Genomic DNA, 12,546 nt, shown 5'->3' with positions numbered 1-12,546 from the left:
ATGTACTGATCTGAAATAACAATTTAATGCTATTTCTAATGCTAGTTTAATGATGTTTTCTTGTTAACTGAAAACCCAATAATATATTACTAATCCATTTATGTCTTCAGTGTGTTTATGGCTTGTATGAAATCAGAAGCAGACCAAAACAAAGTATAGGAAGTAGAACATGAGAAAAGTTGAAATAAGGAACATGAAGTACTTAGTACTTAGTACTTAGTGATGACTTTGTCAGTTCCTGCAATCATGGATGCCTGCTCATTTCCGTTTTCTGTAGCAGTACTATAGTGCACTATTGTGTCTTGACATGATTATGATCATCTTCTCATATAGACCCCACTCTTCATCTAGTAGTGCATGTGGTGGACAAAATAATGTAATCAGTATTATTTAAATTCAAAAAAGATAGTCCTACCATGTGTGGTACCTGTAAGTATTTTACAAGCTTATTTCTGGTGTTTAAAATATACGTTTTTGAAACAGCAGTTTGTGGTTGTGTTGAACTGCACTTCATTAGTGTTCCTGTTATCTTTTCCACCTATTGTGCCACTGTCTTCTCTACTAAAACATTAACTATGTCAATCCCTGTCAAAATTAAATGATGTCCAATCAATTGTTTTTTTTCTATCAAGCTTTCATGCATTAACACAGAAGTTGACTATTACTGCTGCTGCTGTTAAAAGTGTCCGTAGATATATCTGTAAAGTACAAATTTTAGCTGTTCTGATCTAAACTCTTTTCTCTTCTCCACCAGTCACCGAAGGCTATGACTCAACAGCTGACTACTGTAAGTACTTTAACATCAGTTTTTGTTTTATAAACAAAAATGTAAAACAGTAAGAGTGATCACAGAGCTTCCTTCAGTTTTAATAAGTGTTTCTTTAGTTCTGCTATCAATCAGTCTGGATTTTAAAAAGCATATGTGTTTCTTTTTTGTAAGGCCTTAATTACCCAGAATTCATATTTTTTATCATTGGATTCCAATCATTTTGAACAGTAAATGTACAAAGACAGATGAGAAACAAGAAATCAGAGTTCAAGAAATAACATCTGTTTAACATCTGCTGTTTAAAGTTTCACTAGCTATATTTGTAAAGCACAAATGCTCCATGTTCCGATCTAAGCTTTTTTCTCAGTACCCTTCCTTTTCTCCACCAGTGACGGCAACGGTGAAGCCAACTCCCTACCGTAAGACTTTTGCCTCATTTTTTGTTTTATAAACAAAAATGTAAAACAGTATCAATGATCACAGAGCTTCCTTCAGTTTTAATAAGTGTTCCTTAAATCCTGCAATCAATCAGTCTGGATTTTAAAAAGCATATACGTCTCTTCTTTTTTAAGGCCTTCCCCTCATTTTGGACGGTAAAATGTTCAAAGACAGATGAGAAGTAACATCTTAATTAGACCTGAAAGGGTGGCTTTGAATAATCAAAAGTAAACTCACCAAACCACCAAAATGTTCTCACACTTATTTTATTTATGTCAGTGCTGGTTTTTATTTAGATCACATCATCACGCATCTCTTACCCTGTCAGAAGAAACTTGTTAAAAGTAGCTAAATATAAAATGAGCTGTGACTGATATTTTTTATTATATTATTAATATGTTTAAATGTTTATATGAATGACTAGTTCATAAGAGAAGACTTCAATTGTGAATTCATTTTAATCTAACTTTGGTGCCACATGCCATTCATTTTTACCTGACTTACATGTGCATGGGTAATTCTGTGATATGTTATTTCTAATTCTACAAATATAATCAAGACTGTATTCTAATAAACTTCCAGAACCTCCCACACCATCTCTGCAATTACTGTCATCTTGGTTGCATGTGTTCCCCTCTGAGAAAGTGGAGTTAAGCTGTGATATCAGCAGCAGCTCTGACTGGACCTTCACCTGGTACAGAGATGGAATGCAAGTACAAGGTCCAGACCCGAATTTGTCTTTTGAGGGATCAGTGCTCACAATCACTGCATCACCAGATAATGCTGGAAACTACGCCTGTAAAGGTCATCACAGAACAAAGCGTGTTGACACTGCACTTAGTAATTCAATTGTACTCAATGTTGAGGGTAAGTTTCATTATCTACCTCCATTCATGTTTTTTGTGTCTTGATGTAGATGTAGATTAAAATGCTTTCCATTTTCTCTCTTTTTTATGATTAGGAAACAAGGCCAAGCCCACTATGGTTCTAACTCCAGGGTTTGACAAGGTGTTCCCAGGAGAGTCTGTCACCTTCACATGCACGGTCAATGGGTTCTCTGGACGGAACTATCTGTGGTACCATAATGGAACTGAAATTCAAGGATCTCATGATACTACGTACACCATAGATGCTATAGACCATCGTAATAGTGGAAAGTACCACTGCAAGGCCAAAAGAGGCAAAGGCCCATTCATCACAGAGCAGAGTGACCCAACCACCCTGCTGGTTTCTAGTAAGCATGCCACCTACACTGCTGCACCATGTACAGTGTGGTATGTGTGGTCTTATTTCATGAGCCTTCATGCACAGGTGTATGTTACTAATGATGCACCCAAACTTCCATGTGCTCTAAGCTACTGTTCATTTAAAGTTTTATCTTAAATTTTAAAATAGATTTTCTTAAAATAATAAAAACGTCCTTCTGTTTTTTTCAGACCCATCAAAACCGACTCTGGAGCTGCTGACACCGTTGTGGCTGGATGTATTCCAATCTGAGAGTGTGGAGATGAGATGTAAAGTTGACAGCGATGAGTGGAAGTCCATCTGGTACAGAGATGGAATAAAGATCCATGAGGGAGAATCTCTCAACATCCCTTCTGTTTTACAAACCGATAAAGGAGTCTATACCTGCAAAGCTCAGCACAAAACCAGGAGTGTCATCTCTGAAAGCAGCGACTCTGTTGAGGTCACAGTTTATGGTAAGCTCTCATGCTTTTGGGTAGTAATGCATTAACTTTACATTAATTTAGATTTATTTATTTAAAGAAATAGTCTGCTTTCACTTTCTTGCAAGAGTTAGATGATAAGATTGACACAGCTGTCATCTGTGTGCAGTAGATAATAGGAAGCATAAACTGAATTACTATAATTACAATGTTCCAACTTGTAAACATAATTATGACTGGCTGATTGCAGTAACTTCATATCTACCATACAAGAGTGGTACTTCATCAACTCTCACCAAGAAAGTGAGCATGCTTATTTCTCAAAATATAAAAATTATTATTATATTAATTATATCTTAATTAAGATATTCAATTCAAAATGAAAATATGACCACTTCATTTGTCAAGTGTTTAGACTGCTTCTCAAGCTTTGAGATAAAGAGTAGCAGTTGTTGGTGTGACCTGACTCTCTGTTGTAGGCAACAAACCCAAACCAACGGTAAACAAGAATCCTCCTTTCAACCCGATGTATGTTGGAGAAAAAATGACCTTCACTTGCAAAGTTGCTATAGCCTCTGGCTGGAAGTATGTGTGGTACAAAGATGGAAAAAAGCTTCCTGACACCGCGAAAAACATCAGCATCCATCTTTCTGATGGGGAGAAGTACTCGTGCGAGGCCATCAGAGGTGGAATAACAACGGAGCGCAGTGATGAGATGACTCAAAATGTTCTTGGTAGGTTAAAAACCTATAATTATTTTATTTATCTCATAAAATGTACAAATCCTTGCTAAATATGTAAGATGCATATTATCTATTATATGTACATGAGTATGAGTGTGAATGATTAAACCTGCTCTTGATGTCAATGAAGTCATTTTTCTTCCGTTAAGTGATGCATTTTCTGTTGCAACAGGATGTTGTGGTGAAGCATAATTTAGGGCGGGATAGAAGAGTGAGGTTTTGTGTGAGGGGAGGAGTGCTATCGTTTGCTTTAAAAAGTGAAGAAGAAAAAAATCATAATTATTCATTTTAACAGTTTACTCATGTCACAGTTTCCTTTAAACGTTGCTCCTGATGTTCAGATGATAGAACTTCTTTATGAGTCAGTTCGGTCTTTAACAGTTTGTTCCCTTTTGTGTTATCTTCTTTCATGTCAACATAAAAATGAGTTGCTCTTCCCCAAATCCTATTTACCTTTCTTTCTTCTTTTTTCTTTCTTTTAACCTTTTTTAAGCATTTTTTTTTTTTACAGATTCAAATCTTTTTTTTGCATCAGTACGTCAGTCAAGTACATTTGATCTCGCTAATCCTGGCATAAGTGAGCCTTTTAGATACACTTAAGTTGTGTATGATATAAGAAGACTCAATAAATACGATTTTGCTCATGCTTATCTAATGATTTATACTGTTTGGCAAAAATCAGATCCAATCAGTATGTCAATAAGGGTTTGAAAAGTGACTAAAATATCTTTATTTCTCTTTAGAAATTCCCATTCCAACTTTGGCATTAAAGACCCAGTGGTCGGATGTGTTCCCCACTGAGAATGTGGAGTTGACATGCCAGACACAGAGCGGTTCCGGCTGGACATATACATGGTACAGAGGTGATCAGGAGATCCAGAAAGATAATACTGTGTCTTTTGACTTGGTTGGAGGTACTCTTTCCATCAGATCTGCTTCAGCTTCACATAAAGGACAATACCGGTGCAAAGGACATCTCAGCGGCAGGTCTGTCAGCAGCGCTTTTAGTACTGGACTTGCTCTTAAAGTATATGGTGAGCTTTTTTGTTTTTTTTAATTGAGATAAAAATAACAATAATTATCTTATATTGCACAGTAAGCAGGTGAAGAGAGAGAAACATGTATGATAAGGAATTAATAATAGGTATAATTAGTATATTATTATTAGATATTTTGGGCCATTTGGGCAATATGGGCGGGATGTACACTAGATGCAGTGCACTTAAAAATTAAAAATACTGATGTCAATGACATGTTTGTCTACCCTCAGATAAGAAACCCAGCGTCAGTCTGACACAAGATCCAGATTACAAGGTGATGTTTCCAGGGGAAGCAGTCTCTTTCAGCTGTGACATTAATGTCTCGTCTGGATGGGAGTACCAATGGTTCAGAAATGGCATTCAACTCACTGAAACGAACAAGTATACGATCAGCTCTGTTGTAAAAACAAATAGCGGATCATATACATGCCAAGCAAAAAGAGGAAAGAGTCAAGTCTTCGTTGCCTCTCCTAGTCCCGCTGTACACCTTGAAATTAAAGGTAAGTTTCTGTTGACTTCCTCTAAATATTTATATGCCGTGTGCAGCTGTTCATTGAGTTGCAGTGTCTCTCTCATCAGTTATGATCCTATTGCAGTTCAGATTTCTTTATGAACAGGTTGAAAGCTGCTGATATCACATAATACACATGGATTTCTTTTTTGTGTGTTTAGAGACAAAGCCTAAACCCTCAGTGAGTCAACAGCCAGATGATCACAAGGTGTACAATGGAGAGTCAGTGTCCTTCACATGTACACTTGGAATCTCATCGGGTTGGGAGTATTCCTGGTACAAAGATGGAAAGCCATTAGTTGACAATAGGAATTTTATCATTTCTAATGTCACTTCACTGAACAACGGGACATATACGTGCATGGCCAGTAGAAATAAAAAAAACTTTATTACAGAGCCGAGTGATGGACGAATCTTAACTATATTGGGTGAGCCAAAGAAATTAAATTTTGTGTTGTGATGTGATGTGATGTCGACTATTCACTGCTGCCATAATCTGTGTTCATGTTTTTTATGCTGTATAATGCTATGGTGAAAATCAAATAATAAGAGCCAATATATTGAAATGTGGCTAATGTGTATATCTGTTTTTAGACATCCCTGTTCCATTGTTGAAGCAAGGCAGCTGGTTGGATGTGTTCCCTGATGAGAGTATAACGTTGACCTGTGGAATGGCAGCGGTCAGAACTGAATGGACGTATAAATGGTACAGAGACAGTAAGGAGATCCAGGCTGATGATGCTGTGTCTTTTGGCGAGGATGGAAGTACTCTGTACATCAGTTCTGTTTCGATCTCACACCGCGGACAATACAGCTGCTCAGGAAAATTAAAGATCAGGCCTGTCCAAAGCTCCCACAGTGATGCAGTAACACTTCATGTTTACGGTGAGGTGTTTTTTTTTTCCTTTTTTTCCCTTTGTTTTGACACATATCTTTATTTGAATACTTAAAATTGCTTTATCTTGAATCTTATCCCACTGATAGATGTGGCTTGTGGGATTTTTACCTTAAGCACATCATTTTAAAAGAACAGTTTGACATTTTAGGAAACGCACTTATTTCCTTTCTTATTTTCAATGCGAATATTGATACCACTCTCATATGTGATGGTGGTATTTACTTTCTGGTGTAACTCTAGGAACAAAAGTGAATATACATATTTTCCAAAATGTCAAACTATTCCTTTAAGAACTGAAAATACTACTTTTTTTTCTTCTTTATTTCTACTTATTCTGACCTGTGCACTGTGATTTCCATTAAAATGCTATCATACTAACAGTAATTTCATTATTCCATTATTATTAACTCTCAGGTACAAAACCCATTGCCATACTGGAGCAGACTCCCGACTACAATTTGATGCACTCTGGAGATAAAGTCTCCTTTAGCTGTCACATTAATGTCTCTTCAGGATGGGAGTATATTTGGTACAAATATAACACTGTACTTCCTGAATCTGGAAACAGTTATGTCATCGATTCTGTTGTGACGACAAACACTGGATCATATCAATGCAAAGCTAAAAGAAAAAGTGATAAAGACTTCTTCACAGACTTGACTCAGGAATTAACGCTTAAGGTTGTTGGTAAGTTTTCATTGACTTCCCATTTTTCTGTCCGTGTGTGTGTTGAATGTGATTATCAAAATTTTCATTGTGTTTCTACAGAACGCCCAAAGGCAGCTATAGTCCTGTTAACTGGCTGGTCAGAGGTCTTTTCCACTGACAGTCTGATACTCAAATGTGAGGTACAGGAAAGCCAGGACATGTGGAACTACACATGGTAATACACATCAACACATCTGTTTATACTATGTAGTAAAATGTTCTAAATGTATTTACATGTTTTGTATGTGGATTCTGTGTGAAAATTAAAACATACCAAAAATTAAACAGGTATAAAGCAGGGAATGAAGTCAGTCAGTCGTCCTCTGAGAAATATGTAGTCACACCCCAGAATAACGCTGAGCAGGGTTCATACTCGTGCAAGGGTGTGCGCACTGAGAGGCCATCTTACTCCAAAGACAGTTCTCCTTTTGCAACAAAGAATCTTCGTGAGTACAATCGAGGTCTGAAGTTCTGAGTTTTTACTCTACAAATATTTTCTCTCACATTCATTCTCTGTTTGTTATCCCTAGTTTTGAAGAGGAGGGTGCTTCTTTCCATCTCGGGCTGTCTCTTCTTTGGCATGATTGCTGTCGTCATTGGATGCATTGTCCTCAGAGTCACCCGCAAACCAGGTATTACTGAATTTTTAGTGTCTGTTTGAGTGCTTGGATTCTTAAAAATCTGCATTACTAAATGTGACATCCTAATTTCTTTGGAATATATATTTCATCTGAAAATAACAAACATAAGTCAATGTCTCTTGTAGTTACAATGAGGTGACCTAGTTTATTTTTCAATCATATAGTGAAGGGTGACGATAAGCCGGAAGAATCTGAGCTGTTTCTCACCATGGCTCAACTGAAGGACCGCGGCGGTATGTTGACACAAGCTGGTGGCCATTTCCTCATGTGCTGTGATTCACTTCTGAGCTATTTTTGAACTGACGAAAACTGACTATTTGTGAAACTACCCACTTATATTTTTAAGTTGAGGTCTGACTTTTAGAGTTTGCCAGTAGCTCTTGTGTTGAAGTTCATTCCTTTCTCTAATGCAGATGCACCCTGCCCATTGGTTGAGTACATCACAGATGAAGCCCTGAATGCTCCATCGAAAGGTAAATAACCTATAGATAAGACATGCAGATGATTAAAAAATGATTACTTTATTGTGTTCTAAAGGTTCCCTGGGCTCATTAACCACTGACTGCTTATCTTTGCTTCATTGCTTTTGTCAAAAACAATCTGACCGGAAGGTAATTTAGTTCAAGTTTTATGGTCATGTGATAAAGTCTAACAATTCTGGACCAATATTTATGATAATTTGTGTGATATTACAGAGATACAAATGCCATTTATCCCTAGATTAATTGTTTTGGGTGATCATTCAGTCCTGACAGAACAGGATAAACATATCAAAATGTATGTACAAACCAGTATTATGATTGGCAGACAAATACTTATCAGGGGATGGAAGACGGAGAGAGTGCCCTCTCTTCAAGAGTGGGCTGTGGAGATGGCACGAGTTGCTGCATTCGAAAAAATGTCAAGTGGGGCAAATACTTACAATTTCTAAAGGGCTCCTGAAAAGGGTCATATAGTGGAGAGATGCACATTTTCAGTCATTGTGGATAAGTACAAGACAGTGCTTCTTCTTCTTTTCTTTTTTTTTTTGTTTGTATTTTATTTAGCTATTATTGCTTTTTTTAATTATTTGTTAACCAATTATCTCCTTAATGTAGTACTTACTTTATTTAGTTGTTGTACTGAACTTGTCTGGTGTCATTTTCTGTGTCTATTTTTGTCATAGTTATTTTATGTTTTGTCTACATTGATGCAGTTAGCGTAGCTGTAATAGCTGTACATGAAGGAGCACAATGGCTGATGTTGGTAACCAGAAAGGGATCAGTGTGGATGGTGACGACTGGGGAGGGGTTTGTTTGTTGGGGGTGGGGTTGGCGGGTGGGGTTACTGTTATTATTGTTATTGTTGAAATAATGAAAAAAAAATATTAATCACTAAAAAAAAACAATCTGCAGAAGGGGAAGAGAAAGACCTGAATTCCAGTGAATCACCACCACTGCCAATAACCTCGGAGGAGGACCAAGGTAATATTACAAATGCACTTTTCCAGTTTAACACACTCTCTATGATGATGATGGGTTTGGTGCCAATTTCTAATAGCTGTGGCATAATGTACTACTGATTCACCGTGCTCATCCGCATCTTGCTCTTTATGTCTTTCTAGCTGCAACAGCTGAGAGCCTTGACACAGCAGAAAACAACGGTGGACTGGTTTCCTTTAAACAATAACTCATTGAGGAAGTAGTTGCTTCATTTTAGCCAACAAGAAGTCTTTAGACTTGCAGCAGCCACATGAGACTAAAAAAACTTCTATTGTGAGTTTTAATAGTTACAGTAAAGCTATCCTCTTATGACCTTTGTGAACAAGTGGAATATTTGAGCCATTGGTGGCACTAGCTGAAAAGTCAAATAATCACCACATTCACCATTATTACAAATTTCTTTGGGATCTATCAAATACTTGTTGAGATAGTACACTCTTGACCAAAATGCTGGACCACCATCAGATTGATGTGATCATATAACTGTGTACTGTTATTCTGTACAAAATATTACTTGATTGCACAATGTTGTTTAGAATTGTACATTATTTTAATCCACAGAACTGTATTGATACATTTACTTGAGGCGCTGTTCAAATATGAAACATTATTACATATACATTGTTAGCTTTCATATAAATCACTGGCAGTTATAGTATTGAACATATGTGTTTACCTGCAGGAATTTCTCCTTCAGTTAGTGTTTCAATTCCTAGAACAAACACCAGATGTCAGTAGATTCAAGATGTTCTTCTCCAAAGCCTATTTAATGCTGTACATGGTTCTACAATTAATGTTTTTGCTTTGTTATTCTAAAGTGACCTCTTTGATATAACATGTTTGTAAATATTTTTATACAGTGAGTATAATGCTATAGAAACGCCATTCAAATATATTCTGTATGCCTATGAAATTATCAAAATAAAAAATACAAAATGTTGCCAGGAGTGTTCATTCAAACTAATATTGATCTGCACCATCAGACGTGACTGCTAGAAATAAGTTCAACCAGTGGGAATTCACAAGTAGTCCAATTTGTGGTTCAGTCAATGGGGAGATCTTGTCCATCAGTGAACCTGTAACAGTAACAAAACAGTTGACAGGAGACACAAGAAAAAGAGAATAAGCATACATACACACATATTTTAAACCAAAAGACCCACAAAAGGTATCTAGCTATAGGACTCACATTTACTTGAGGATATCAGTCAGTTTTTCCATATAATAGTCATAGTTCTCCTGACAATCCTCCCAGGGTGTAAAGCTCTGGTCCTCCTTCTCCACATACGTCTCCCAAACAAGCAGGAAGTCACGTGGCTTCATCATCCTCAGTTTGCAGCCAGCACTCACCAAGGCTTTCAGCCCTTGTACTATCTCTGGCTGCTCCCACTCAAAGAGACGAGAGCAGAACATGCAGAGACGGAGCTTTTTGTGCTGCTGGAGGATTGTGGCCAACTTGGCTGCACAAGCCACACAGGGACTGGTTGATACATACCATGTGACCTCCAGCTCCTGAGAGGAGTTGTAGTTAGGGAGAATCTGGAAAGGTAAAAGAGTATGTATGGAGGTGTAGAGGAACTAAAACAATCATGAGGGAAGTGCAATTGCTTGTAAACAGACCTCCCATGGTGTTCACACATATGTGAACACATTACATTCACATGTGCAACATGATATTACAGTAAGAAAAAGTGTGCGAGCTTCCATTACCTGTTGAAAAAAGGCCTCTTCGACATGAGCTGTGGCATGTTCATCCTCCATATAACCTTTCAGAGGCTCTGTACTGCCTCCTGCTGTATCCACTCTGTAGCACAGTAGGGTCTTGTTCCTCCCTGACGAGTACTCCACATTCCTGAACTGAAACTTGAAGTAGAACGGGCTCATCTGTTCCCTGGTGAAGAGTGAAATGGAGAGTTTCCCTAAATCTGATACCTGTTTTATTTCCAGTCAAAACAAATGTCTCACAAAACACTTTGTCTGACAGCACTGCCGTCATCATTGGGTTTTTTTTAGTGCATTAGATTTAGATTAGCAACATAGGGAAAAACAGCATGATGCATCTTTCCAAAGTGGTTTCACTGTTATCTGTAACCTTTAATCATGGTGCATGACAAAGTTATTCAGGTGAAAAGGCATTTGTTTCCTTGCATAGAACTATGAGCATGAGTCACTTATTTTGTGATAAACTTGTCAACCATCAAAGACACCCTAAGGCAATAGTAAAAGAGTAATGACAGTAAGACCTCAGCACAGACTAGGGTGACATAGTGAATATAATATAAATGAGGATACAACTGAGTAAACTTATGTTTCTATAACTATTACTGGCTTATCATTGCATGGATTGTGGAAGTGCCATGCCATTCATGATTCAGGCTACCTAACCTGCCTTTCTTTATTAATCCATTGATATATAATACACAAGTAGCCACATAGATAACACAAATAGATAACACACATAGATCTATTATAGCTTTGATATTAAATAGCTTAAACTCTAAGCAGTGTCTAGGGAACAGATGCTAGGCAGAGGGATATAACGGGTCCGGCATCTATGTCGACTCTGTGACTCATCCCTATTCTTACTGCTGAGTTAGTAATGATGGCAGGTGCAAGTCATTAGTACTCTTCCTCATTGAAGTCAAGTATAGAACATGCATACAGAACAACAAGAAAATCAAGTTTTAAGCCAAAAAAAATCATAATTAAACAATGGATGTGTGGAAGACCAAAAACAGGTATGTAAAGTGGGACATACTAACTAACTTCTTTGTGACATATGTATATAATCTTACAAACCCTGTGACGATCTCAAATGGTGGCAGTTCGATGGGCTCAAACTCTCCATTTTCTTCATTATTAGGTGCCTCCGCTCCTTTTGCCCCGTCACCTTCCCCATTCCTCTTCTCTTCATCCACCTTGGGCTCCTCAGGAGTTTTCTCTGGGGTTTTCTCTGGCTTTTTCGTGAGCTTGTCAGGCTTTTTCACAAGTTTCTCCTTCCCCTTTTCCTTGTCTTTATCCTTATCGTCATTTGTTTTGTTTTCCACCTTCTTCTCTTTCTTCTTAACACTGAACCTGCTGTTTCTGTCAGCCATGATTTTGTGTGAGTGAGTGAGAGTGTTAGATGAAGAGAGGGAGGGAGGGAGGGAGGGAGGGAGAAAGAGCGAGACGGACAGCATAAGTGGGGTGATAACCCTAGTGCGTTTACAGAAATAGATCCTATTGTGTGCTGTGGTCTGAGTCACAGTATGTGCATGTCTGACTGGGGCAGGGGGTAGGTGGCTCAGTTAACCCCCCCCCCCCCCTCCTCTTTTCATATCTTGGCTGTTGAAAGGCCATAGGATGACAAAAGAGTGTCCATGTGCTGCGTGATGAACGACATACATTTCTGCCATACTTTAAACAGTTGCCAAATTAGGTATGGAAACGGCCATATTTTGTATATGAATGTGCAACACAACAGGCAGTAGCACTTTAATTCACCAGACTTTCTAACTGTCAAAAGGTCAGCAACAGGCAGGTTATTAATAACGATGCTTAGCTGTGTGTGTGTGTGTGTGTGTGTGTGTGTGTGTGTGTGTGCGTATATATGTATGTGTGTGTGTGTGTATGTGTGTGTGTACGGGGTAACCTGGGTTCTCCTGATATTA

The 12,546-nt window shown here is 37.9% G+C and overlaps 2 protein-coding genes across 2 annotated transcripts; one reads left to right on the top strand and one right to left on the bottom strand.

The window, feature by feature from the left end:
• The first annotated feature begins 416 nt into the window (after positions 1 to 416).
• LOC128357596 (titin) lies at positions 417 to 9,836 on the top strand. The gene is made up of 19 exons (XM_053317960.1): positions 417 to 429; positions 755 to 787; positions 1,159 to 1,188; positions 1,790 to 2,074; positions 2,169 to 2,441; positions 2,644 to 2,907; positions 3,354 to 3,608; positions 4,361 to 4,651; positions 4,888 to 5,157; positions 5,330 to 5,596; positions 5,763 to 6,053; positions 6,481 to 6,753; positions 6,835 to 6,949; positions 7,063 to 7,220; positions 7,305 to 7,406; positions 7,580 to 7,648; positions 7,829 to 7,888; positions 8,810 to 8,878; positions 9,019 to 9,836. The coding sequence occupies exons 1-19, from the start codon at positions 417 to 419 to the stop codon at positions 9,081 to 9,083; spliced, it is 3,183 nt and encodes a 1,060-aa protein (XP_053173935.1). The 3' UTR covers positions 9,084 to 9,836.
• Positions 9,425 to 11,993, bottom strand: apobec2b (apolipoprotein B mRNA editing enzyme, catalytic polypeptide-like 2b). Its single transcript, XM_053318279.1, has 4 exons — positions 11,696 to 11,993; positions 10,607 to 10,787; positions 10,086 to 10,435; positions 9,425 to 9,972 (listed from the first exon to the last, which is right to left on the bottom strand). The coding sequence occupies exons 1-3, from the start codon at positions 11,989 to 11,991 to the stop codon at positions 10,088 to 10,090; spliced, it is 825 nt and encodes a 274-aa protein (XP_053174254.1). The 5' UTR covers positions 11,992 to 11,993; the 3' UTR covers positions 9,425 to 9,972; positions 10,086 to 10,087.
• Positions 11,994 to 12,546: the final 553 nt, after the last annotated feature.

Source organism: Scomber japonicus, chromosome 4, assembly GCF_027409825.1.
Source record: "Scomber japonicus isolate fScoJap1 chromosome 4, fScoJap1.pri, whole genome shotgun sequence".
NCBI lineage: Eukaryota > Metazoa > Chordata > Actinopteri > Scombriformes > Scombridae > Scomber > Scomber japonicus.
The sequence above is the reverse complement of the archived record's forward strand: the minus strand, read 5'-3'. Positions and strand labels throughout refer to the sequence as shown.

Coding starts and splice junctions, on each gene's coding strand:
- LOC128357596 (XM_053317960.1), top strand. Junction 2,908..3,353: donor TGTTGAGGTCACAGTTTATG/GTAAGCTCTCAT, acceptor TCTCTGTTGTAG/GCAACAAACCCAAACCAACG. Junction 3,609..4,360: donor GATGACTCAAAATGTTCTTG/GTAGGTTAAAAA, acceptor ATTTCTCTTTAG/AAATTCCCATTCCAACTTTG.
- apobec2b (XM_053318279.1), bottom strand. CDS start 11,991: ATGGCTGACAGAAACAGCAGGTTCAGTGTTAAGAAGAAAGAGAAGAAG. Junction 10,788..11,695: donor CCATTTGAGATCGTCACAGG/GTTTGTAAGATT, acceptor ACTCTTCACCAG/GGAACAGATGAGCCCGTTCT. Junction 10,436..10,606: donor AAGAGGCCTTTTTTCAACAG/GTAATGGAAGCT, acceptor TTACCTTTCCAG/ATTCTCCCTAACTACAACTC.